The sequence below is a fragment of the Diorhabda sublineata genome, chromosome 2 (assembly GCF_026230105.1).
Source record: "Diorhabda sublineata isolate icDioSubl1.1 chromosome 2, icDioSubl1.1, whole genome shotgun sequence".
Lineage (NCBI taxonomy): Eukaryota > Metazoa > Arthropoda > Insecta > Coleoptera > Chrysomelidae > Diorhabda > Diorhabda sublineata.
Genome location: NC_079475.1, coordinates 3286826 through 3314602, shown reverse-complemented (window position 1 = coordinate 3314602; position 27777 = coordinate 3286826). Strand labels below are relative to the sequence as shown.

At 32.7% G+C, this 27777-nt stretch overlaps 1 protein-coding gene across 1 annotated transcript; it reads left to right on the top strand.

Annotated features, from left to right (window-relative positions):
• Window positions 1-3532: 3532 nt before the first annotated feature.
• On the top strand, window positions 3533-15870 carry LOC130452878 (glutathione S-transferase-like). The gene is made up of 4 exons (XM_056792367.1): window positions 3533-3800; window positions 11205-11372; window positions 11626-11765; window positions 15337-15870. The coding sequence occupies exons 1-4, from the start codon at window positions 3662-3664 to the stop codon at window positions 15529-15531; spliced, it is 642 nt and encodes a 213-aa protein (XP_056648345.1). The 5' UTR covers window positions 3533-3661; the 3' UTR covers window positions 15532-15870.
• Window positions 15871-27777: the final 11907 nt, after the last annotated feature.

Genomic DNA, 27777 nt, shown 5'->3' with positions numbered 1-27777 from the left:
TGTATTATTTCTATAATTTTGCGGTGTTGTAGCGTTAGTAACGGCCACATCGAATTTTTCAAATTACCCTATATACAGGGTGATTGATTAATGTGCTGAAGTTCAGTAGCTCTTTTTATATATCAATATCAATCAAGTCTTCATATTTTAACATTATTCACAATTCTGCCGGGTGTTTCAGAATGTTGTGCCACGTCTACGTTACATTTTTTTAAATGAAACACCCTTTATTTCATTTGAGTCGACTCGACAATAATATGGGGTTGTGATGTACTTCACGAGGTATTTGAAAAGTTATAATATATTTTTTATAAAGATCGTAACAAATTCAGTATCTTGTAGAATGTAAGAGAAATTCCAGAATGGTGATCTGTTGCGGTTAAAGTATTCGAATGGTAGTAAAAAATCTGCAAAATTATTAATTTTGCTAGTATCGAATCTGATACCGGGTGAACCAAAATACTGATACATTATTTTCTTGGATTCTCCAAATGAATCACTCTGTATTTTATGTAACTATCGAAAAGTACCATCAACATACTTTTTTTATGGAACATTTCCTATACCTAACATTATTAGCTTTTGAGATATTTCGACTTATTGTGCAAAATAATGATTATGTACCTATATCCAATCATTCAATTGTGAGTTGACTATGAATTATTTGTCAAAAAAAAAATTTGAAAATAACATGACATGACAATAGGTACATTATTGTTTTTTGATTTAGCGAATTGCTATTTTTTTGATGTCTGAATTTGAACTAGGTCAAAAATTTATTTTACTGGTGATGGAATAATTGATCTGATTTGGATATTGCAAGAATGCAATTAAAGCGCTTTACTAACAGCGTTCTCCTGAAAGGGAGCAACCTACAAAAGCAAGCTTGGAGAGATTGATAGAACAGTTTGATTTAAAAGCTTCAGCCAATTATCAAATACATGGTCAATTCAAAACTACTGTGACAAAAGAAAATGAAGTTAATATTTGGCTGGTAGATACTGAAAACTCAACAAAAGTGTAAGGTATTTCCAGCGGACAACTGAGATACTTTGGTGTGCAAAGAATCCTTGACAAAAACAAAATACACCATAACCACATTTATTTGCAATAGAAATAAGTTGATTTTGAATAAAGACTAGCATTTTGTTGGTGAACTTTACGAAAAGATTATCAACAGAGAGATTTCTTCGAGTCTCTTTTATTTGGATCTATTTGGAGATGGAGCCACGATTAATAAAAAGTAAACCAATTACTACTTTTATTAAAAGAAGTCCTACTTCGCACACGTCAACGGATGTGGTTTTTGCATGATAGTGCGCCTGTTGACGCTAATCAATTAATTAATGGTGAACTGAATGAAGTATTTTCTGGAAGATGGATCGGAAGAAATGGTCCAGTACAGTGGCCACCAAGGTGACAAGATTCCTTCTCTAGGGTTACATTAAGAATGAAGTGTAAATAATATTTCCAACAACAAGGGATTGAGAGTATATGGAAAGAATTTCGGAATTTTCCTCGTAATGTAACTCATCCAATTATCGCTTTCAAGCATACATATATGTCTTTGGAGGTCATTTCGAAGACGTGTAGGTATACTGTAGTAGAGCATATTTTACTTATAATACTAAGTCTAACGATGATATTGTACCCACTTATATAGGTTTACCATATAAAGAATCAGTTACCCCAAACATCTTGGAATCTATAATATTATGATATAAAAATTTTAAACACAACAACTGACATCTATTTTCAGAGAAATTCATCAACTAAATAAAAGTGAAATTTTTTGTATAAACTGTAACAAAGAATACATTGTTCAATCTAAAAGGTGACTTACCATCGTATATTTTGAATTCTCCATAAATCGACAAAACAATCGATTTATATATTGTTTGTATTTATAGACCACCTAAATCTAATATTCTTTCTTGTTTCGAAAATCGTCTAAATTAACTCGATGCTCTGCTTATTAAGAGCAGAAGAGTTATATGCGATGCTTTTAACATTGACTTTACTAATGTTCGTGCCATTCGGAAGTCTCTAGTAAATATTTTTGAGTCACTCCAGCTAAATAAGCACGTGGATTCACCAACTCGACTTACTAAAAAAATTCTAGATTATATAGCGTCAGACTCTCTACCCCATTATGTGAATCATGGAATTAATTCAGGTCTCTCTGACCATGAAACACACTCAGTTGATGAGGATTTTCTCTAAAAAAACTTCACCAAATTTCATAACTTATGTTTAGCTAATGATTTGGATTAATTTTTTTAACGACATAGATACTAAATTTTCAGACTTTCTCGATAAAATTATCAGGTGCTACAATACAACATTTCCTTTTCGCCCTCATCAAACTCATCTTCACTGTCATGGACTACGAAAGGAACACGCACTTCATCCAAGTGTATGAGATCACTCTTTTATATTAAAAAGTTCACAGACAATCCTCATATCCTCAATTATATTAATAACTATAGATAATTGTATTGGAAAACTATCAAAACTATTAGGCAAAACTATTACAACAATCTAGAGACCTAAAAGTTTCTCGAATGAAATTTGGTCTGTTATCAGTTATTTGAGAAACAAACCCATTCATTAAAGACTATTCACCTCGACCCAGACGAATGTAACAATTATTTTGTCAACGTGAGTAAGAATATTAGTTCTAAAATATCTACAAGTCGTGTTGCTCTTTCTTTCCTAGTTCCTTCTAAAAGAATCAGTGACAGTTTCTTCGTCAGACCTGTAGATAGATTTGAGCTAGAGCAAACCATACTCAGTATTCAAAAAAAAACTTTCTGCGACAATGATGGGTTATCAGCTAAGTTATTTTTGAATTTCCCAGAAGTTATGATTAACGTTTCATGTTCTCTAATGAAGGAATCCTTTAAAAACAGGCTTTTCCCTAGCTGTCTAAAAACAGCTATAATTGTTCCCCTGCACAAGGGTGGTGAGAAAAATAGCACTAGTAACTATCGTCCTATCGCATGATTACCAATCCTATCGAAGATTATTAAACGACTAATGAAAAATCGTCTATTACCCTTAAATATAAGTATAAATCAACGTAGAATTTAAAAACAAGACTTCTAGTACAATCAGTCCACATCTACAGCAAGAATGTATAATGAGACTCATCATCAACATTTATAATATTTATTGATATAAAACCCCTATCCAGAAATCAATCATTTAACAAACAGTTTCTCTAAGAAATGAAGGGATTAATAATTCAATTGAATATATTACTCATTTACTAATATTCTAATACGAATAAATAGCGAAATGAGTAATGAAATTAAACCTACTACTGAAGAAACCCTGTATTCATATAATTAACAACGGCAGGTATTATTTTCAGAAAGAAGGAATAACTTAACAAGAAAATTATTCAACGATTTTATTATATACTTGTAATGTTGATCTTGAAACATCAAGGTTCGAGAAATGTAATTTACTTTCGCAATGAAAAAAGTTATCTGGTTTTATACCGGATACCACGTTATCACAGCAGACCTGTTTTTATCTCCAAATCAATTAGTTTATATGTCCCAAACATTAGTTGTTTCTTATTTCTCTACATTAACAACGGAACAAATTATTTTTATCAAGAAATCATTCTACCAACTTCTTTTTGGAAAGAAAAATGAATTCATCCTACAAAGTATATTATTTTGATGTTCCTGGTAAAGCTGAGCCAATACGCATGCTTTTAAGTTACGGAGGATATCCATTCGAAGATGTGAGATTTGAGAAGTTAGTTGAATGGCCCAAACATAAAAAGAGTGAGTTAATTAATTAAATAATTATAATTTTTATTCCATTTTATTATTGTATTATTTCTTGCTAAGTAAGAATATACGATGCGGTCCATATGTATGGGATAAATTCTATTTTTGTGAAGAAAACCTGAAACAGGTTGATTTTTATTCTTCAATTGACAATTTACAGTATGAAAATATTACCTCCCTCCAGCACACTCTCTGATTTATAAGCACCCCCTCGAAAATTTTGAATGAGAAAGGGAGTCGTGTGGCACCTTGTTTCGAAAAGGATTTTGATCCTCTATTCAGCAATATAATGAAGTTTTTCAACTTTGATGCAATAATAACTGAGAAAATTGATTTTCAAGATGTGAAATTTTGATAATGTTTCTATCACAAAACTTTACGTAGAATGAAGATAATAATGGCGCATAATATTTAGAATGTATTTTTCAATGAACTTTACAATTAAATTAAATGTTCACTTTTCACTTCTTGACAATAACCGAGGTGATTTTGGCATTTTCGTACCTCAAGAGTTATTTTCTTAATTTCCTCCATTATCCTAAATTTTAAATCAGCAATATTGTCTGGTCTATCAAAATATACTTTAGATTTTAAATAACCCCTTAAGAAGTTATTGAGAGAAGTCAAATCGGGAGATCTAGCCGGCCATTCTATCGTTCCACATCTTCCAATCCCCCTATTGAGAAAAACCTTGTTCAAGTAATTTCTAGCCGTACGTGCAAAATGCGGTGGAGCTCTGTTGGTAGTAAATAGATCGATCTATCTCACCTGGGTGATCAACATCAGGAAAAAGTCTTTGTAATGTTACGTCAATCAAAATATCTATATAATGATACCAGCCCAAACGTCCATATTTTTAGGATATTGAGTGTGAGCCTCACACACCCAGTGAGGATTTTTTCTGCTCCAGTATTTATAGTTCTGTTTGTTAACCGTTTCGTTTGAATGAAATCAACAAAAACTATTTTGTTTGTAAACTGCAAATCTGCATTCTCCTGAACCAACTGAAATTTGTGAGGGTGGTATTTCTCTTTATGCAAAACTCTCAAAATAGTCGGCGGCAAGATCTCGAGTTGTCTTATGCAGATTTTCCTCAATCTCTAGAAGTACCAATCTCTAACTTTTTTTATCAAGGAAATGAGAATTTCTCCTTGGGTTTGCAATATTTTTCAGTTTCATGAAGCTTTTTTCAATTTTGCTAACTGTAGACTGCGAGATGTGTTGACCAGGGTATTTATTATCAAAAATTTCACAAACCTTCTTTTAAGCTCTTGTTTTACAACCACAACCAATAATAAATATTAATGAAGTGTCTATTCTTCAAGTCCCGGACAAAATGAGCCATAATTAAATTTAATACGTACACAAATATTATACTGACATCTTAGCAACTATAAATATCCAAATACCAGCAGTCTACTAGATTCATATCAATTGTTTATTTGGCTTTTTGACTAATATTTTAGTATCTTCAAAGATTTTTTCTTCATGTTTAGCAGAAAAGATACAAAAAATCTGATTATTTCTAAAGTAATTAATAAAGTAAGAAATTAACAAAATAACGCTTGAGGTCATACAAAATGTATGTACGAGACTTTTCAAATCACCTTAGTCATTGCCAAGAACTGAGTGGTAATTTTGAACATTCAAATTAACTGTAAAGTACATTGAAAAATACATACAATACAAATATTATGAGACATTATTATCTTCATTATATGTCAAATTTTGGGATAGAGACATTATCAAAATTTTAATCATAAAAATTAATTTTCTCAGTTATGATCGCACCAAGTTTAAAAAAAGCTTATATTGCTGAACAAACGACTAAAATCCTCCTAAGAATCTTATTTAAAATTTTTGAGGGGGTGTTGCAGGGGGATAATGATAATATTTTCATAGTGTAAGTTGTCAATTCAAGAATAAAAATCGCCCTGTTTTAGGTTTTTTCCACATAGTAACGCTAAAATTGAATTTATTCCATGGACCGCAATTTATATATATATATATATATATATATATATATATATATATATAAATATATATATATATATATATATATAAATAATGCGGCGTCACGTCAATTTGGACATGAGAAAAATTGTTGCAAAATGGATCCCCAAATGTTTGAATGTTGACCAAAAGCGTGCAAGGATAGAAGCATTGCGTTCGATCTGTGCTCGATTTGAAAACGATGTAGACTTCTTAAACTGAGTTGTTACTATGGATGAGACTTGGGTTAATTTCTACGATCCAGAAACAAAGCAACAATCGATGGAATGGCGACACTCTGGTTCTCCAAGACCTAAAAAGTTTCGTGTCCAAAAATCTGCTGGAAAAATTCATAGTTCAGTTTTTTGGAATTGCCATGGAAAATCATGATTGATTTTTTGGAAAAGGGTAGAACAATAGCTGGATATTACTATTCGACATTACTGACCACTCTATGAGAAAAAAATTAAAGAGAAAAGACGCGACAAGCTATCCAAAGGTGTTTTTTTTGCAGGACAACGCCCCCGCACACATAAATCTCATGTTGCCATGCAAAAAATTCGTGATTTAGGGATGAATAACTAGAACACCTCCCTTCACCAGATTTGGCTCCATCTGACTATCATTTCTTTCCTTGCCTGAAAAAAAGGTTAAAAGGTCATAAATTTTCTTCCAGCGAGGAGGTAATAAAAGCTGTCGAGGTCTGGTTTGCAGAGAAAGAAGAAAATTTTTTTTGTAAGGTCTAGAGATATTGCAGATTCGCTGTAATAAATGTATTCAATTGAGAGGAGAATATGTTCTTCTTCTTCTTCCTGCTGTGTATAGGCATCATTGCCTATTTTTCTTCATCTCATTGCCTCTGCTCAGTCACCTGGGAGGTTGTCACTCCATCTTTTCCTAGGTCTTCCAAGGCTTCTTTGTCCTGCTGGTGATTTGTCCCTTGATATTTTCACAATTCGTTCTTCCGTCATGCGGTCAATGTGCTCATTCCATTTTATCTTTCTATCCAGTACCCAGTCATTGATATTATCTATCCCGCATGTCGTCTTATGTTTTCACTCCTTTCTCTGTCCATTAGTGTTCTACCCGCTATTCTTCGAACTATTTTCATTTCTGTAGTCTCCAATATCCGTTTCGTTTTAGAGGTCTCAGGTCGGGTCTCTGCTGCATAGGATAATATAGGTCTGATTGCGGTCTTGTATATGCGGGCTTTTGTTTCAGTTCGAATGTATTTATTTCGCCAGATTGTCATTTAAGTATGCTGCTGCTCTTGAGGCTCTTGTAGCTTGATTTCTTACTTCCGTCTCCACGTCTCCGTGTCCAGATATTTCGATTCCCAGATATTTAAATTTCATTTCCTGGTGTATTATTTTGTTATCCACCACAAGCTTACATCTGATCGGGGTCTTGGAAGTAACCATTGATTTTGTCTTTGCCGCTGATATTATCATATTGAACTTTTTTGCTGTTTTGTTAAATTGGTACAGTAGCCTTTGCAGATCGTCCTCGTTCTCCGCCAACAGTACCGCATCGTCTGCATAGCACAGGATTTTGACTTCTTTATTTACCATTTTGTATCCTCTTAGTTTGCGTACTTGTTTTATGATTTCATCCATCATATGTTAAATAGGAGCGGACTGAGAGAGTCCTCTTGCCTAATGCCCCTATTTGCAGGTATCTGTTCAGTTAGGTCATCATTTATTTTTGCTTGGATCGTATTTTTTGAGTATATATTTTCGATTATTTTAATGACATTATATGGTATCTGTCTATCATAGAGAAGGTGTATTATGTCTTTTAATTGTATTCGATCGAAGGCCTTCTGCAAGTCAATGAAACACATGAAGGCCGGTCGATTATATTCAATCGATTTTTCCGTTATTTGTCTTATGACAAATATTGCGTCCGTGCAGGATCTTCCCGATCTGAAACCCTGTTGTTCATCTGCTAGTGAGATACATTCATTTATTTTATTTGTTATTATCTTTGTGGTTAATTTCAGCGTTGTGCATAGTAGATTTATTCCTCTATAGTTCTCGGGCATTTTTTTATCTCTCTTTTTAAATAGTGGAATCGTAATGCTATTTCTCCACTCATCTGGTATTCTGTGTTGGGCAAATATTTTTTTGATTAGGGTTGTTAGTTGTTGGTTTAGCTTCTCTCCTCCATATTTAAGTAATTCGTTGGCGATGTTATCCGGACCTGGGCTCTTTCTGCTTTTTAGTTTTTGGAGTGCTGTTTCTATATCTTCCTTTTTTATATTAGTTTCATCACTTATTATTATCTCTGGTGTATTTGGCTCGGTTTCGGTCTCTTCTTCCTTGTATAGTTTCTCTAAATATTTTACCCAAGTATCTCTTTCTACGTATCTGGTTCTGATGAGTTCATTTGCTTCTGTTCTCTGATTTCTTATTAATCGCCAGATTTGTTTTTGTAACCCATAGAAGTCGCTTTCCATTCTTTTGGAGAAGGTTTCCCAGTAGTTGTCTTTCATTTGTCTCACTAGTGTTTTTGTATCGTTACGGATTCTCTTGTATTCTTTAAATGCTTCTGCCATTTGTGACGACATGTAGTTTAAGTACGCTTTCTTTTTCTTTTTGCACTGTTCTTTGACCTTGCTGGAGAACCATAATGTTTTGTTCGTTCCTTGTTTTTGTGGTCTTATAGTCCGAGTTCCAAGCGATTCACTTGCTGCTTCTATGATATTTTCTTTTAATCTCTTCCAACTGTTGTTAATATCATCATTTTCTTCTATCGGATTTTTATCGATTTTCCCTTTTAAACGGTTTTTATATAGTTCTTTTATGGTTGTGTCCCATATGGATTCGATGTTTATTTTTTCTGTGTGTGCTCTTGGTTCTCTATTCCTTCCCAGGTTAAGTTTCATTTTGATTTTTCCCAGAAGCAAACTGTGGTCACTTCCTGCATTCGCGGAGTTTAATGTCCTTACTTCTTGTATCTGTGCGGGGTGTATATGTCTATTGGTCTATTGGTCATTTTTTCAATGAAGGAAAGTTTGCAGGGTAAAACAGATATTATTGAGTCCAAAATATAAATCAATCATAATCTGATAAGCCTATTGGTATTCTAAAGATTTGTTGGTAATTTTTGTTATTATTAGAAATGTATTGAAAAATGAATGTTGATATTTTTAATAGAGTTTCTTTGTTTAGTTTACTGCTGATTATGTAATAGATTATATTTTGGACTTGGTAATTCTATGAATTAAAACTCTGTCAAAAATTGTATTTGAGAATAACTACAGAAACATCTATTTGTTAAACAACATAAATTACTCAAAATGTTAAATTGTTGGCTGATGTATCATATTTTTCCGGCTTGTTTATGATAACTGGTGCAGGTTTGCGTTTTGTTTGGATATCTTCTAATTTACGTTTCTCTTTATGAAGAGACTGTGATTTTTTTTGGGTAATTGCTTGCCTTCCTTTTTTCTGTTTGTTACTCTAATTCACTCGATTTTTCATCCAATTCTTCCTTGTCTGTGAATTATTCTATGTCGTTTGCCAAGCCTTGTACTTAGTTTTGTTGTTGATACAATTTCCCTATTTTGTTTGGTAGTGAATCTATTTGAATTTTCATTTGTTGTATATCTATTTTTTGTCCTTCTCGTTTCTTGTGTGCCCATTATACAGTGCCCGTTCTTTTTTACTTCTGACCTATTTCTTGTTAAACAGTGCTTGATTTTGTTGAGTAAGTATGGCCTCATTTGGTAATGACAGTTGTACAAACACATTTATCTTATCTATTTACTTTCTATTATTCCTTACCATGGGACGTCACTATGAATAACATTCCACAATACCTGATGCTTAATATATCAATAATTAATTTATTCAAGTTTCTTTGTCCCACCAATCCAAGGCAAACGTATCAATCATTTGGGTCCCATCACACATAGGCATCCCAGGAAACGGAAAAGCAGACAAATGTGCCAAAGAAGCAGCAGATAACAACGAAGCAACAATTGTACGGGAAGTAATAGCAAACGATAATGAAGGGACAATCAAAACAAAAGTGGCAAAGTGAGTGGATCGCAGTGGATATTAAAATTAATAAAACCATCCGTCCAACCATGGAAAAACAGTTTTAAAAATCGTACGGACCAAATAAAAATCAATCGTTTAAGGTTTAAGGGCACAATAAAGTGACACACTCATATTTATTGAAACTTGTAACGCTAATATTAACGTGAAACACTTATTGTTGAACTGTCAAAAACGAAAGACTAACTAACTAACTTTCAAAACACCATAATTTCTTTACTTAACAATAGGCAACTGTATCATAAATTGTGAACAACTGACATGTCGCTAATAACCTTTGAGGTTGATGCGACAATAAATATAAAAAAAAATTTCTTTATCACTAAATGTTTATATTTAAATTTATTTTCGGATTTTTATATTATCATAATCACTTTCGAAGATCGAAAACATACATCCGTAATTTAGAAATATCGAAATAATACTACTTTGATTCAAAATGCTGTTTTTTCCTCGTAGTTGATCCAGAACATTTTTTCCTCTTGATGATCACCGACAATTGCCCCATCGCATGGCCTTTTATTCTCGGAAATATTTCTTCTGATCTGTCTTCTTCGGTTAGTTGTTACTAGTTTTGTAGGCATATGTTTGTGATTTATTGTGATATATATTAAGCATAAAAAGCGTCAAATTGAATATTGATTTTCGAATCCTAAGAATTTGATAATTATTTGGAAAAACAGAATTCAAGATATCAAAATTCTCAAATAATTAATGAAAGTGGTATTATGAATTTTTATACTTTTATACATATTTTATCATTGTCGGATTTTTTTAAATCGATTCATAACCTGGATCCGCCACGCTTCTGAAACGAGAAAACTGTTCAGACAGTGGATAGCAAAAAGCAAACGTTCTTTTAAAAAAGGCAAAGACGATTTCATCAGCTTAAAAAGTAATAGCGACCGTTTTTTTTGGTCACAGAATTGTGTTGATCAACTATCTTTGAAAAAATAAAATAATCACAGGAGAGTAGTTCACCAGCGAATTTTTTCTGTTTCCTTCATTTGTTATCACATACGTAAAAACCTATTTAGGGGAAAAGTACAACAACTATTATTTGGAAGGGATAAGAACTTCAAGCTTCACTCGAAAAAGTTTATGGGTTAAAAAGGAGACTATTTGAAAGTAGGAATGATTATAGGAAAAATATACATCCTATTTGTTTTGTCGAAATCTTTTCAGGCAACTCTCGTAGGTGTAAAATAAATACTATTTTCACATGTAACACAAAATTACCATTCATTTATCACCAAGAAACAATATTGTAGATATGAAAAATATATGATTACATATTTTCTAATACAAGATGAATATTTGTACGCAACATTTGAAATTATAGATATGCCCTTTGAACAAGTACCTGTTTTGGAAATTGATGGCAAAAAACTAACACAAACCGTACCACTTACTAGATTCTTAGCGAACCTTGTGAATCTTGCAGGAAAAGATTATGAAGAAAATTATGAAATTGATTCTACTGCTGAAATTATTGGAGACATCTATAATAGTGAGTATATTAAAAAATAATTCTCAGTTAGTAATATCACTAGAAGGCATTTGATTATTTTTAAATGTAATAGGTCACTGCATCATTCTTATAAGTGAAAAGTATCTTCTATCTCACTTTTACACATATAGATGAAATGCAATGACATATGAATTGAGTCAAACGTTGTTTCCTCATCTATGTTCAACAAAATAACAATATAGTTATTTCCAATTTTGTTAATTGATAATAAAGTGCTGAATCTGCCTTCTAGGTGCCTTGGACTTTTTTTTTGAACGCGACGAACATAAAAAAAGAAATTTTGAGATTAAAATGCAATCAACATTGTCTCTATTTTTGCCAAGTCTAGAAGAACGTGCAAAAAAAAATGGAGGTTTCATCGCACTAAACAGGGTGAGTATCATAATGCTGCAAAGATTCTTCGGTCTCTGGAGACGAAACTTGGTTTGTATTTTCCTTTAGATTTCTCAGTACATTCTAAATCATTTTCTTCACACTGCAAAATTTCACAGAAATCGCTCATAAATGTGAGTAATAGGGTTCAGTGGGGCAAGAAATAAACAATTTCAAATAATCAATAAATTGATATAATTTTACACGTGATTGAAATTAGAAAAACTATGCAGCATATAACACGAACAATAATTGAATTAAATTGTAATTAAATTCTTAAGGTGTTCCTAAATGTCTTTCTAATACCTCGATGTCGTCCAAAAAAACCAGGCATGTTTTCAAAGATAACCCTCTCAAGACATTTGAAATCTCGCAGGCGCGTTACAAACCTAGAAAGGCATGACATTGAATTATCATTATCATAGTCCAGATTCGGTAGTAAAAGTGGTCTTCTCCTTAGTAAGTGAATATGGGGGCCATCTTTTATCTCCTGTTTGGTCTCAATCTCAATTATTATCTATTTCTTATACCTCAGCTATATTGTGTTTCCATTGCCTCTCTCTTTTATTTCAATTTCTTTTAGCTGTCTTTGCGTTTCTTATTATTTTTGGCTTGTAGTTCATATCCTACTATTAGGTTATTTCTCTTCTTTCCTCTCCAACTCCAGTATCAAAATTGTCAGTTGTCAATATGTTTCAGTTCTTTTGTAAGTTCCTCGTTTTCATTAATAATTCTCATTCTCATTTTTTGTTGTTCTCTTTGGTTTTTTTGTTTGCTTTATTTCTCCCTTTAAATGTACCAAACATGTCTTTAACTTCATCCAATTTCACTTCTTTTGTTTTCTCTTTGTTCATTATTGGTGTTCTGCTAATTTTATTTCTGCTTTTGAAAATGTTCTCTAGACTATCCTCCTCTCTTTTTCTTTTAATGTTTTCACTGCCAGACTTGTATCCCCCTCTGCCATAAGTTATTCCTTGTATTTAGTTAGTGGTAGTTTCTACAATAATGTCACTCTTTTCAGCCGATACCTCATTCATGTTCATCATAAAATGAACACACAACTAACACCATCGAGTTTGGGCTCATTCCATTTTTCTTGACTACTTTGTTACTAGATGGTAACCATGGTCTGATGATGAGGAAGATGGCCATAGGAATTCCGTAGTTAAATAAACGACGCAACCTCATCGAGTTTGGGCTCGTTTGATTCGTCTTGACGAGTATTTTGGTTGGCGTGAATATTTAACTCCAACAAATTTTAGAAAAAAGTTCGTTTCGTTTGTTATGAATGTGGTTTATGTCTAATTAATGAGAGGGATAACCCAATGCCAAGGGCAGCACCTTCCGAGTGTTGAATGGTATGAGGTTGTATAAACATTTCATATCAGCAACGTTGCGCCTAAGGATACCAGGACGAACCCTGATGTATTGAAGCCCTTATCCGTCTACAATGGACTTCTGGGAGAATGGACCGTGGGAACAACATGAACACAGGACAGGACATGAGAAGATTGCTAATGAAAGCGATGTCCAAAAGCAGCAACGATTATAAAAAATAGTAAATCTCCAATTAAAAATACTAAAAAGCTAAAAATAAAATTGAAGAAAAAATCCTTTTTTTACAACAAGCTTTTATTATTTGTTGGTAAAATGTTCTTAAAAGTTAAAAATAAACTAACTCTAATGAGAAATATAACAATATAAGTTCATAATTATATATTTTTAACACTAAAACTTTGCACCTTAATTATTGATTCTTTCCGTTTTCATCATAGTCCCAATTTTATAAATAAAATAGTGTTATATTTTGATGGTATAATTGAGAACATTTAACACCCTCTTTTTCCTCTTGCTATCACAATGTAACTATAATACCGATGTTTTATTAGTTAAAGTGATTAAGTTTTGTTCAGTTCGTTATCGAGTGACAGAAAAAATAATAAAAAAAATGTTGTACGTTCTCTTCAGATAAAGTTGATAATTATACACTCTGATAATTCCAAGGTATACCTTAATCATACTAAATAGGCTATCTCCCAAAAATGTTAAGGAACTTTCCTTTCTGCAAAACCTGTTCTTGGTTCCGCCGATTTATAAATAAGTTTGCTCACATATCAAAACGTTTATCCTCGATGACAAAGAATAATGCAAGATGAGAATAGGTTGACACAAAATTTGCAGCTTTTCATCAGCTAAGAACTGTAATAAGTACCGCTTCGATTCTCAGACAAGCTGATCCACATTTACCTTATATATTGCACACAGATGCAAGTAGTTATGCTCTGGGAGCTTGCTTACTCCAGAGGGAGGGTAAGATGAGAGACCTATTAAATATGCGTTAAGATTTTTGACGTGTGTAGAGTAGAATAAAACTACAGCACCACAGAACGCGAAGCTCTAGCTATTAATTGGGCAGTACAGAAATTTAGAGGATTTGTCGTTTTCGAGAGGACGATTCTGTCGCTGAGGAAAGAAAGCAACGAAGAAAACTTACTGCTAAGAGGTGTCTATGTTTTCCTTAACTTTTGTGTTGTCCTTCACACGAGGACGTTAGTGTGGTGCAGAGGGGAAGATTGTAACAGAACAATTTTATTCTTGCCGCCACTGATAAAAGCAGAATATTATAACATATATTAATGGTTGCATACTAGTAGATATCTCAGATAATCTACAATACCGATGTTTATTAGTAACTTTTAAGTTTTGAACGTTCAGTTCGTTGTTAAGTAAGAAAAAACAATAAAAAAACTTTTGTACGTTTTCTTTGGATAAAGTATTTTCCGCATTAACTAAGTTTTTTTCGACGACAACTCCACTCAATTAAATAGCAAAAATTCACTTTTTTGAAGACATAAATATAATATGAATGTTGTTTTCACATAGGAAGACATACAAGGTTTGGAGAAGTTGTTATAAAATTTTGATCAAATATACAATAAATGAGAGACTAAATTGTCGTTGAATAAAATTATGAATTTTGTTATCTTTTATCAATTTGGTTTTTTTTTTTGAGAATGAAATATGTTTGCCAAAAAATAAATATTGTGTGGCTCAATTTTTTTAAGTTTTTTCTTCAGAATTTATTATAGATATCACAGATACATAAAGGTTATTTAAACCAATTTTTTCATAAATACAATGATCATTTAAGTTATATATGTCGTCAAAAGCCGACGTTTTATATTATATTGCTAAAAGTAATAATTAAAGGTGTCTGACTCGATCGATATTCCAACACACCTGCTCCTTTTTTCCACAATAGATTTCACTGTAACTAGTCTGGTTGCGGCCTTTTTGTCACTTACGGATTGTCTACGATTGATTTAAAAAAAACTGCCTGCGTCTCTAAGAACGACAACTCATTTTTAATTACAATTTTATTACTAAAAATTAAAATTTCAGTAATTATTCAAAAAATATTCACTTCCTATGATTATAAGCATTCCTCATATTTTTTGGAACATCCCAGAACTTTCTTTAGTCAATTTTCTTCCACAATCATTATTTTTACATTTAACATAAGATTTAAATTCCATCCTTTCTGATAATTAATTGTGTAATATTGTTTCAGTTAACTTGGCCTGACCTTTGTTTCACAACTTATTACCAAGATATCAGAAATATATTGGGAAAAGACTTTTTGCATGATTATCCAAATCTTCAACACGTCAAAAAACATGTATTAGCTGTAGAGAACATAAGAAATTGGATAAAGAGAAGACCATTGGATCCAGCATTTGCATACACATTGAAAGATGATTTATAATTCTTTTTGTAAATGTCTATAGACATATGATGAATTGAAAAAGGAACATAATGTAAATCGCCATCACCAATGTTTACAAATAATTTCCATTAATAAAGGGTTGATATAAATAATGTGAATGTCCCGTCACCTTTTAAACCCTTTAAACTATAATCCAGAATTGTTGGAATCATATTTTGATTATTGTTTTATATACCTTCAATGATTATTTGAGGAAAATCTGAATAAAAATTTGATTGTTACTCGTATATAGGATAACATCATTTATCGATTTAGTCATTTAAGTTGGCTGGCTCTGAAATAGTTCTTTTGGATTTCTTTAGAACTTTTTTCTCGGTGTTGCTAGTTGATGTTACTAATGAGTTTTCCTATTATTTTGATGATCAAAAATTACTAATAAATTATTTCCATTATTTCTATTTTCAACGATTACTGAGAAGTTGGTATTAACACGATTGTTTTCTAGATATTCTTCATTAGTTATTAACATTAAAATTCCTAGCGAAATACCTATCTATTCTAAATCATACATATATCCTGATATTCATTGAGTAGAAATCCAATAACCAATTAAAAAAATGTTAAGCCAAAATATTATTAGACTCTCCAATTCTCTATGGTCCAGTAACATTTGGGTGATACCAAAAACGTTGGATGCTTCTCAAAAGCTAAAATCCCGACATCTTGTGGACTTTAGGAAATTAAATGGAATCACAAATGAAAATCGTTATCCATTACCAGATATTACAATGTTAATAGATCAGCTTGGATTTGCCCATGCCTATGAGTTTCAAAAGGACACCCGCAAACTTTCAAAGAGTTATGGACTAAATATCAAGAGGTGTACAAAACGAGAAATCTTCAGTACATTTTAATGGTATCATTTTGTTCAGTACCAACCTACAGGAGCACCTTAATAGCTGATAGGGAATTTTCTATAGACTAAGGGAATCTAGCTCCAAAAAGAGAACTTCTTGCAATTGTCTGTGCAGTTGAATACTACACCCATATCTTTTTGGAAGAACATTTATAATAGTTACCGACCATGAACCAGTCCAATGGTTGTTCTCACTCAAAGATCCAAGTTGCAAGCTAGGTAGATGGCGCTTGAAACTTAAAGAATATGATACAAAATATTTTATACAAAAGGAACTCTACATACTAAGTGATTTGTATTCCGAATTCATATAAGTATTACCGGAGCAGGACCACGGGAACCTCAATGTTCTAATAATTTATTAGTTTATTAATTTATATGGATAAATGAATCTCTAATAGTTGAAACAGATAACGATATGTAGATAATGATGAGGACCTTATTGTTGATCAAAATAATATGGTAATAGGTATACCAATTTCAGATTCCTCGATAAATTATGATAGAGATAAATAAATATTTTCAGAACAAGAATTATCGTACAACTATGAAAAAACAATTTTGAGCACTAAGTCATTAATTCACTGGCGGATTTACCAGTAGGCTGAATAGGCTGGAGCCTAGGGCGGTAAATTTTATTCCATAAATTTTTTATCTCGATTTACAAATTAAAACAAATATACGCAGACAAAATACGAATTTCGAAAATTGGAGAGAGCCCAAAATATCTAACAAAAATTGAAATATAGTCCTATATTTAGTGGTAAATAATAAATCATTCTTTCTGTATACCTCGTTAGGTTCAGATCGTTAAGTTAAATCCCAACAATAATAAATTCTTCGCTTTTTGTTATAATTAAAATGTGATACCACAAATTGTTGAAGCAGCGTTTTTATCAGAGAATTTGGTAAATATACTTTAAAATTATTTACGTATCCGGATATCAATAGGCCAATCACTGAGACACAGATTGTTTGGTTTTTCTCGAGCTGAGATTTATTTATATATTTGATCCGTTTTTCTTATTTTTTATTTCAACTATTGACTGTGATTTTGGTAACCAAGATCACAGCAAAATGTCTAACCTCCCCTCACTAAAAAAACCAATCCAAATATTAATTCTCCACCTTTATCATATGCTGCAGCTACCTCAGCAAAATCCCCACCCCCTTTTGTGCCCTCACGAAATCAGGCCTTCTATCCCCAACACTGTACTATTTGACTACATTAAATCAATAGGTAGCATCGTCTCTCCTAAAAATGTCATTTTAGCATCCAGAATATCACACGGACGCATATGCATTTATTTATATTCGACGACTCAAGTCGACGAACTTCTAAAAATCAACCAAAGTATCCTAGTTAATTCCAATTTAATCCCTATACGTCGGCTTACATCTCCAACCAAAAGAATAGTCATTTCCAATGTTTGTCCATCCACTCCCCATTCCGTCATTGAGAAAGCACTGCAAGACCTAGGGTTATCACTCACCTCTCCTATATCATACGTCAAATGTGGCTCACCTGATGACGAATACGCACATGTGCTCAGCTTCCGCCGAGTAACTTACGTATTACCAACCAATAATGATTTTTCTCTTCAAACTTCGACTGTCATTAATCATAAAAATACAACACACAGAATATTCATTTCTACCGACAAACTTGAATGATTTCTCTGCAAACAGGTTGGACACACTGCTGATTCATGTCCCAACACTTCCATCCCTCAAGATCTCTCTCCCAAATCAAATGATTCGGTCAATCTGATCCCCACTTCCTGTGCTGACTCTACTGCCACTACTAATATTTATTATACCCTACTAGTTATTCCCGTAGTATCCTCGGAGGACCCTTTCTCATTTTCCCTCTCTAATTTCCTTATCAAAAACTAGCGAAAAACGTCCCCGTTCAAATGACAGCAGTTTTGACTCACCACAGTCTATATCTCCTACTGATCTTCATCCAGATCCAATGCCTCCCCCCGAATTTTCAACTTCCAGCTCTAGAAACCCTGCGAAAAAGAAGACCAAAAAATCTAAACTGACTAAAAACGATTGTCACTTCATAACCCCTGAATCACGCTCCGTTATACATAAACAATTCAACGATTCTCCTGAATCATTTATTGCGTTTCTTGAAAACACGTATGGCATCGATGACCCCCTCACTGAAGCCAACAAATTTATTTCCTTCTTCTGAAGGATTTGTTCCTAATTTATCATAATATAAAAGAAATATCTTTAAAAAACCGTATTACACGTCTAATTAATAGAATTCAGCCTGAACAAAAAACTCCTCCCGAAATGTCTATTACTGATGATGGAAATACTACTGACTCCTCGACATTATCTCAGTAAATACTCTCTCCCTTCTTCCTAAACAAGCACATTCTTTCTGATACAGTGGAGCTGCGATGGATTTTATCCTAGACTAGAAAGAATTCAGAAAATCATTTCCTCCCATAAACCTGACTTCCTTTGTCTCCAAAAAACCAACTTCAAAATTGATGATAAACGCAATTTGAGAAATTTTGACGTATATCATTATATCCGTACCAACTGCATAAGAGCCAGTGGCGGTACTTCAATATTTGTATACAGCGCCATATACTCATGCCACCTCCCATTATCAACAAACCTTGAAGTAGTAGCTATAACTACTTGGTGCCCCAATAAACTTACCATTTGCAGTATATACATTCCACCGGACCACCGCCTTAATGAAAAAGAGTTAACAGACCTAAGCTTCCCCAACCATACATTCTTGTTGGAGACTTTAATGCACATTACACTATGTGAGGTGCCACCCAAACTCGCACTAGAGGCAACACAATAGAAAAAGTCATAAATTCAACTGGTATCTGTCTGTTAAATACTGGATCCAAAACTCACTTTAACATCTCCTCAGGTTCCTTTTCTGCTATTGACCTCAGCTTCTCTGACCCTAAAACTGCACTTTCTCTTTCTTGGCAAGTTTCCGATGATCTACATGACAGCGACCACTTCCCTATTATTATATCCAATCCCTATATAAAGAAAATGTTGCCAAAATCTTCTGGTAAATAAAAAATGCAAACTGGCCTGAGTTTACCCCTCTCCCCGAAGCATACTTATCATCTTTTATCATTTCTACGAATATAAACGATACGCTAGATATGTTCACTAAGAGCATACTTGCGGCTGCCGAAGTTCATATTGGAAAAACGGTCTTTTCCTCGGCATGTAGGGCTGTTCCATGGTGGAGTCCGGATTGTGCGAATGCCATACGTGAATCAAAACATGCTCTTAATAGGTTTAGACGTCACAAAACACAAGAAAACCTTATTGTACATAAAAGGCTTAAAGCTAAAGCTAAATTTATTGTCAAGCAAAGTAAGAAATCTGCTTGGGAAAGTTATAGTGCATCCCTTACCCACAATACAGACCCCAGTCAAGTTTAGAAAAAAATTGCACAAATTCAAGGCAAAAAAACTAATATCAAAATTCCTTCTTTATTATCTAACGATCTGCTTATCACCGACAGCCAAAAAATCTCTGACACACTCGCCCAACATTTTAAAGAAAATTTCAGCATCCATAATCCGGCATCCGATTTTCATAACTCACATATTCAGCCCTCCTCCACACTACAGCTAAATCCTCTTGATATTGCGTCTGTCAATGCTCCTATTAATTTAAATGAACTAAAATTCGCGCTATCGTCCTGCAAAAATTCTGCTGCTGGTCCTGATGATGTCCTGTACATGTCCTCGTCCCTCTCCAAGCTCCTTGACATCTATAACATTATTTGGAATACTCACCAGTTCCCTGATGCATGGCGTAACTCTATAATCATTCCAATTAAAAAAGCATGTAAATCAACATCATCCCCTAAGTCTTTCCGTCCAATCTCACTCACTTGCACTACTTGCAAACTAGTTGAAAAAATTATCAATAGAAGACTCCTCTGGTTCCTTGAAAAATACAAACTTATTCCCGACGCACAATCGGGTTTTCGACGTAATCGATCGACATACTACAACCTTGTTCTCTTGCAAACAAATATCTCCTCTGCATTAAATAACCATCAGGACATCATTGCAACTATTCTCGACATTGAAGGCGCTTTTGACTCTATATCCAGAAGTGCAATACTGAATAAACTCACTCAATACAATCTACCTGGTAACATATTATCATTCATCCATAATTTCCTAACTGATAGAATTTTCAGGGTTTCCGCAAACGGTAAGCTCTCCCTTCCTCATCTACAAAATACTGGCATCCCTCAAGGTTCAGTATTAAGCTCTACTTTATTTATCCTCACAATAAATGAGCTATGTGACAACTTCCCATCTCCCGTAAAATATGTCTAATACGCTGATGACCTAATCATTTATTGCCATGGCAAATACGTTCCCTCTACATGCCAACTGCTCCATAACGCAATAAATCTACTACAAGAGAGATCAGTTCTTATGTATCATGTGATTGTTTTTGTGTGCCAATGGCCAGCGCTGTCGAGGCACGTTAAACTGAAATAAAAAAAAATAATAATAAATATTCCAACATCTTCACATACACAATTGTTAAACGATTTATTATTTATACATTAATGATAATGAATGTTTAGACTATCGCGATATTTTCTTCACTAGGAATTGTTATAACTTTTTCTCCATGCACCTTATAGTTATGAGATCTCCTACACAATATAATATTAATGCTATATATCATGATTGCTGCAACAAATTGTCAATTTCTTTTTCAGAAAGTTATTTCTTTATGCGTGGAAGAAATTTGACTGAAATTTACTTATTTTTATTGAATAAAAAAATATATTTACAGATATAGTCCTTTGGTAATCGAATAATTGATATTTGCACGACTGCGACTTGACGAAAAACATTCACTCCATAAAATATGAAGTTAGATAATTTGCTGAATAGAAAACCTAATTATGTTATTTGTAGTAAGAAAAAGTTTGTAAAATCGAAATGAGTATGCCTCAAGTGCTCATGTCTTACACGAATTATTTCAATAGAATGCTTACATCGATACATTTGTTCACTTTTTCACATAGCCAACTTTTTCAAGTAAATGCCAATCGGAATGAATTAATTATAATAAGATAAAACTATACGAAGCTCCAATTTTTTATTCAACAGTGTCTCTTCAGTCAAATGAGTATATTAGGAAAAATGGAGCGAAAAAGTCATTTTTTAGAAAGTTATCGTGAACACAAATTCAAAAATTCATACGATATAGCATTAAGAATATTATTAATTGTTAATCATAACTAAAAAAAAAATAATTTTGATGTGTTCAGAGATCATGTTTCTGGTTGGTTTTTGAATAATATACATGTACATTTATACAAATATACATGTATATTTGTTAGGTACGGTTTAATGTAGGAAAACATTGGGTTTAGAGCATACCTACACGCTTTGTGCTTAAGGCATGCAATTGCGTAGTTGCATTTGTGTTGTAACGCCATAACAAACGACTTGACCATCCGGTGAGAGTGACTGGCTGAATGAGTAGCAAATATTATATGTATATGTTACAGGAAAAGTGGATTCTACAGTAAAGTACGAATCAACTAAGAAAACGCCACAGGCGTCATCGACTAGTTATCGTCTGCCTCACTTTAGAATATTCCCTCTTTGTCACTTCAGACTGATTTACCAGTGGCGTAGATTCTTATTTAAATAAAAATTAATGGAGTTGCAACAAAACATTTATTAGATTAAAAAATACAAAAAAAATATATTTTAAAGATTTAAACATATATTACAGTAGGATATTACTTAGTAAATTATATATATATATATATATATATATATATATATATATATATATATATATATATATATATGTACAGTATCTTATAGAAATAGCAACTGTTTATTGCATAGAGGTTTGGTGTGCATGGTATGTTTATAATAAACGCAGTTGCACATGTTGAGTGTAATATTTTATCTATGTCGTTAATTAAAAAAAAACCTTATTCGCTATCAGAAACTAGAAACGAAAATCTGGATGATAAGGAGATAAACGTAGTACACGGTGCCCATGTTGTTGTAACAGTTCGTCTAGTTTGTATTTTATGGGGAAGCGAAATTTATTGACTGCTGTGTATGTAAGGAAATTATTGCGGACTTTATCAGTTATGACGCGTCTGGCCTTTTCTTAGCTGATTTGTACTTTAAGAGTTGACTTTTCCTAGGTAAAGTCGACTCTTACTGGACTTTTTAGTAAAAGTTGATTAAAAGGGAAAAATGATAAATTTTGAACAACATTTACTAGACAGAGTTGACTAGACCTAGGGAAAGTATATTCTTACTGCCTTGAGTTAGTAAAAGTTGACTTTTTGCAAGAGGAAAACCTATTTGGCCTTTGTGAAGTCGCCTCTTACTGATATTTTCAGGAAAAGTTGATTAAATGGAAACAGTGATATTTTAATCAACAAGAAAGTCAGAGTTGACTATATCTAATAAAATTATACTCTTACTACCTTTAATTAGTGAAAGTTGACTTTCCATAAGGAAAAACAGTCTTCCTAATAAATAAATAAAAAAAGATAAAATAAAAAAAATGAACAAAAAACAAATAAAAAGCATAAACTCCAAAATAGAAAATTTTATTGGACAATGTTTATTATTTATTACAACAAGGTAAAGATTTGTGACATGTTGAGTTGCAGAGTACATCTTTCTTTTTACACATGCACTTATTAGATGTGCATTTATTGTGGCAAGAACATTTGAAAAATCCTTGTCCATTTCCAAGCGATTGTGAAGTTGGAACAGTTCTCAAAGCAATAATTTTATCCATAGGGACTTCATTCAATTTAATATTAGGGACTAGGAGAGAAAGGAAAATCAGAGAGAAAGAGAGAGAAGTTACCTTGAAAAAAGCTGCTTCAGAACTCCATTTCTTGTTCCGATTCGATAGAATCCATCATCGTTGACCTCCAGTATCATGCCAAGGATAGATCGAGCATCTCCTCTTCCGCGGTCAACATCTGGGGCAGGAATACGGACTGATGATCCTTTTGCTAGTGGCGGATGAATCTGAGATTTACTTTCGTAACTCAGTGTTGAACTATAGTGAAACAGCTCTGGATGCGTCTTTCAGTAATATATATTTCGAAATTAAACGACATGAATAGTCAATTCGACTAGAGATTGAGTGAATTAATATCACTTAAAAGACAAAATACTCAGTATTTCACCAACGAAAGCTATTAGTCTAAGATCCCACCGCTTGATTTTGCAGGTATCTGTTTTTTTGATAAAATTAATTTTAAGGGCTGCTATTAATAATAGTATAATGTTGAGAGAATTGAGTTTTATTATATTTTCACTTATTATTTATTAAACATAAATTTTTGGGCATAATGAAATGAAACTACGAAATGTCTAAATTACACATAAACTGTATAAGTGTCGCAGCTGCCAAGCTTTGTCCTTATTCATCACACGTAACAATGCGTGCATCTTCTCTCTTGCGCTTCCACTTACCTGGAGCGAGAGTCGTTCACAAAAATCATGGCAACCTATGTTTGCGGCCATTGTGCAACTGGCAACCATGGATTTTCATGTTCAATATATATAAAACTTTAATTTTGCATAAAAATTAACAAAAACGGTGAACGTAGTTAATTAACATTAATATACCTGTTTAAACCTGGTAACCCTAATGCTGCAGCCAATTGAGAGCTTCTCAATATTTGAGAAGATTCGACGTTATGAAGAAATAGAGAAATTGTGGGAGAAACCAGATGGAGAAGGTGGTAAACGTTCGGTATAAAAACATTAAGAAAGAAATGATTGCTATTTATTTAAATCTATATGAGAGCTGTCAAACGAAACGCAGCGTTCCAAAAAAGGATTAGTTGTTAAACCTATTCTTAGCAGTGGAATGAATGCAAGATGCACTCAGTACGCTCGAGACCAAAACTATTGAAAAGCACCTTATATGTACCAAGTGATATTTTTATAATATTTGGTGCACCGAGCATTCTTCACAGTGATGAAATGTGGTCCGAATTGAAAATTGTACAAAATAACTCCAGACATTCTCGAAGTCAAGGATCAGTAGAGGGAGCAAACCGAAATATAGAGAATACGTGTTTCGATACACTAAGAAATGTTCGGAAGGGTCTTGTACAATTAATGAAAAATGGAGCTCATCACATGGGCATTAACTGTACTTCATATTCGGATCGAAGTTGAAAGTATGACTTGGAAGTTCTTCTATACCACAAGAGGTTCTGGTTGATATTGATTTGGAAGAAGACTTGCTCGAAATTTTATCTACTGAGAGTACCGAAAGCAATCTAGTGGATTTTACCAAAAATTATTATGAAGAGTCCAAAAAAATAATCAAGTAGAGTTCGCCACAAATTACCAAGTAGAGTTCGCCATAAATGATCAAGTAAGGTCCGCCGAAAATGATCAAGTAGGGTTCGCCGTAAATAATCAAGTTGAATCCCTCAAAAATATTTAAGTAGGGTCCGCTTAAAACGATGTAGTAGAGTCCGCCAAAAATACTCTACTAGATCCTATCGAATCTGATCAATGGATCTAGTCTAACCTAGAATAATTTCAAAATGCTTCAGCTTCAGCTAGCTCAAATCAACTTTCACCTTAGATGAGGAGTATGGGAAACTTGAGAAAGTAATTAAAAGATACAAGTTAAATGTTGTATATATCAATCGCTAAATTTCCTATAGCTGCAATTGGTCACACTGTATGAGTCAGAGTTCCAGATGTTGATCGACCTTGTAGCGATGAAAAAATTATACTTGCTACCGTGATTGAAGTAACGGCCTCAAGCCTTTATATATTGGGAACAAAAAAGGTTTTATCGATCAACTATATTCAAGAAACCCATTCACAGTGTGCTAAGATTTATTTTGCCTAAAGATGTTCCAGAGACAGAAATTTCGGCGAAAGTGTGTTGAAGAATATTCTCTAGATACGTAGGGTAGGGTTATATGTAGTAGATGTGGTTGTAAAAGTGGTTGCAACTCTGATAAAGGTAGTTGTTGGAAAGGCATAAAATTATGTACCTCAAAATGCCATTATAGTGGCAGTTGTTCTAATAAAAAAGTCTGTTACTTCTATTTTTATTTGATTCTTAGACTAGGGGAATCTAAATGAAAATACTAATTGTGCCAATAATGAATGCCATTCTTAGTTTATTTTGTTTTATAATGATATATCAAAACTTCTATAAAACAAAGATATGTTGTGAAATTTTTGTTCTAAATTTCATGTTACCTATATTTTTAATATTACTTCTTTTATATTTTATATTTTGGTAAACACAAACTAAGCAATTTTACAATAAAATAAGTTCTTAATCAGCACAATATACTGTCCACCTAAGGGCAATGGCGTAGGTGACACCTCCCCCTTTAGAAGGAAGCTTCTCCTGGAAGCTGGATCCCATCTTCTGTTGACTGCGGGTGATTCTTACTTGTCCTTCCTGAATGTTTCCTCTTATACAAAATCCACAAGAAGGCCAATATCAATGCTATATAAAGATGAATAGTCCAAATACTGGGTATGTGAAAATTAGTGTTATCCGTGAATATTGGCGTTACCAGTTGATTTGGAATATCCTTTAATTTTAATTTTTTTAAACCAATCTTCATTGGAGAAACGTGTAATTGATTTAATTTCAAATTTAATTCATTTAGTACAAAAGGTTGTCCAAACGTTTTTTGTTGAAATATTAACTCTTGGTTAATTGGTCTTTTTGTATATTGACAATATGTAGAATTTCCTGCTAGCAATATGTTTTCTTCGCATCCATAATTATTATTGTCTTGCAAATGGTTAGGACATTGAAATATATTGCCGCGAGTACAAATGTCATTTAGAAGTTTAATGACATTATTTGATTTAAGTAAAAATTTTGAATTAGGTATTAATGTTACGTATTCTGATTCAATTTCTGTAGGTATAGGTAACATATAAAAAGATTAAATAAAATATCATAGTTAATGGGTATAAAAAATAATGAATTTGATTATTTTCTACTTTACAAACTACGTCTATGACGGCTTCAAATTCTAAAATATTTTTATGTTTTAATTCAAAGGGTAATTCCGCTTGATAGTAATAATGCACTTTTTGCAACTCTATAAATAAATCGTGAGATTTTATAATACTTGGATGTAATGTTCTAAGTTTACAGAAGGTCAAGGAATTTTCAACCGTTTCTAAAATGTCTTGAATTACATTGAATGTGATAAGAAGTTCGTTGAATAACTCTTTCCAATATTTAATATTTTCCGCATTTGCTTGAAAATCTAGAATATCTCTTATCTCAAATATTTTCGTTTTTAATATTTTTTCATTATACTGAATGTCCTGAATTGTCTTATTAAAATTATCAATTATTTGGCGACTAACAGAATATTGCATTCTTATTTGATTTTGCAAGTTTTCTTGGTTTTGTTTTAAATGTTCCATAATTGAATTAATTCTTTCTCCATCTTCAGAGTCCAATTGTAATTGTTTTTACTATTGATCCAAGACCGTTAATTAACCCTCTCTTTGGTCTATCTAAGGTAGAATGAATATTAATGTTATCAAATTTTTCTTCTACGCTATTCCTAGTGTACTCTATTATATTTATAATATTTTCTGTTTCAGAATGAAAAAATGTATTATTAGAAATATTATATTTAACGTGATTATATTGTATACTTAACTTATTATATTCTACGAGTAGTTCATTATAAAAATGAACAAAAGTATGACTGGATTTCTGCCGCTTGGCATATCCAAGATTTATGGGAAGTATTCCCAAGTTATAAGTAACATCTTTTATATTGACTGTTGCGTCTCCGGCGGTGACGAACCTAAAATAAATTTATAAGGAGGCTTTTTAGGACGTTTTATGTTTGAAAGATGAATATTTTCTGAAGTATTTTTGTGTCTAGTACCGATTTTAGCTGTTTTTAGTCGGGTATTTTTGCTTTTGATTTCTTCACTTTTATATTTATTTTTGGTTTTACCTTGTGCCTGTTTATTACGTACATACACTTTAGTGGGTGTTGTATCTGGTAATTCTTCACGGCTTTTATTTGCTTTAGAGATTGCTTTTGATTTATTTTCCTGTAATTTTTTATTTAAATTCGAGTATAAAATTTTCATTTTATCTTTATGATTTTGTATATAATTATTAACTACTTGTTGATCAATTTCTATATCGAAAGGTGTGTTACTGTTTATGTGTCCGGTAATTATTTCGTTTGGTTTCAATTTTGTTGCAGAATGAACGCTATTATTATAGGCTAATAATGCGTAAAGTAATCGTAGAGTGAAATCTTTCAGCAATTCCATTCGATTCTGGATGTTGAG

What these genes read in the sequence shown, in the direction of transcription:
- LOC130452878 (XM_056792367.1), top strand. Translation starts at nt 3,662, where the DNA reads ATGAATTCATCCTACAAAGTATATTATTTTGATGTTCCTGGTAAAGCT. An exon ending in ATGGCCCAAACATAAAAAGA is followed by an intron (nt 3,801 to 11,204) that starts GTGAGTTAATTA and finishes TTGAAATTATAG; the next exon opens with ATATGCCCTTTGAACAAGTA. An exon ending in GTTTCATCGCACTAAACAGG is followed by an intron (nt 11,766 to 15,336) that starts GTGAGTATCATA and finishes ATATTGTTTCAG; the next exon opens with TTAACTTGGCCTGACCTTTG.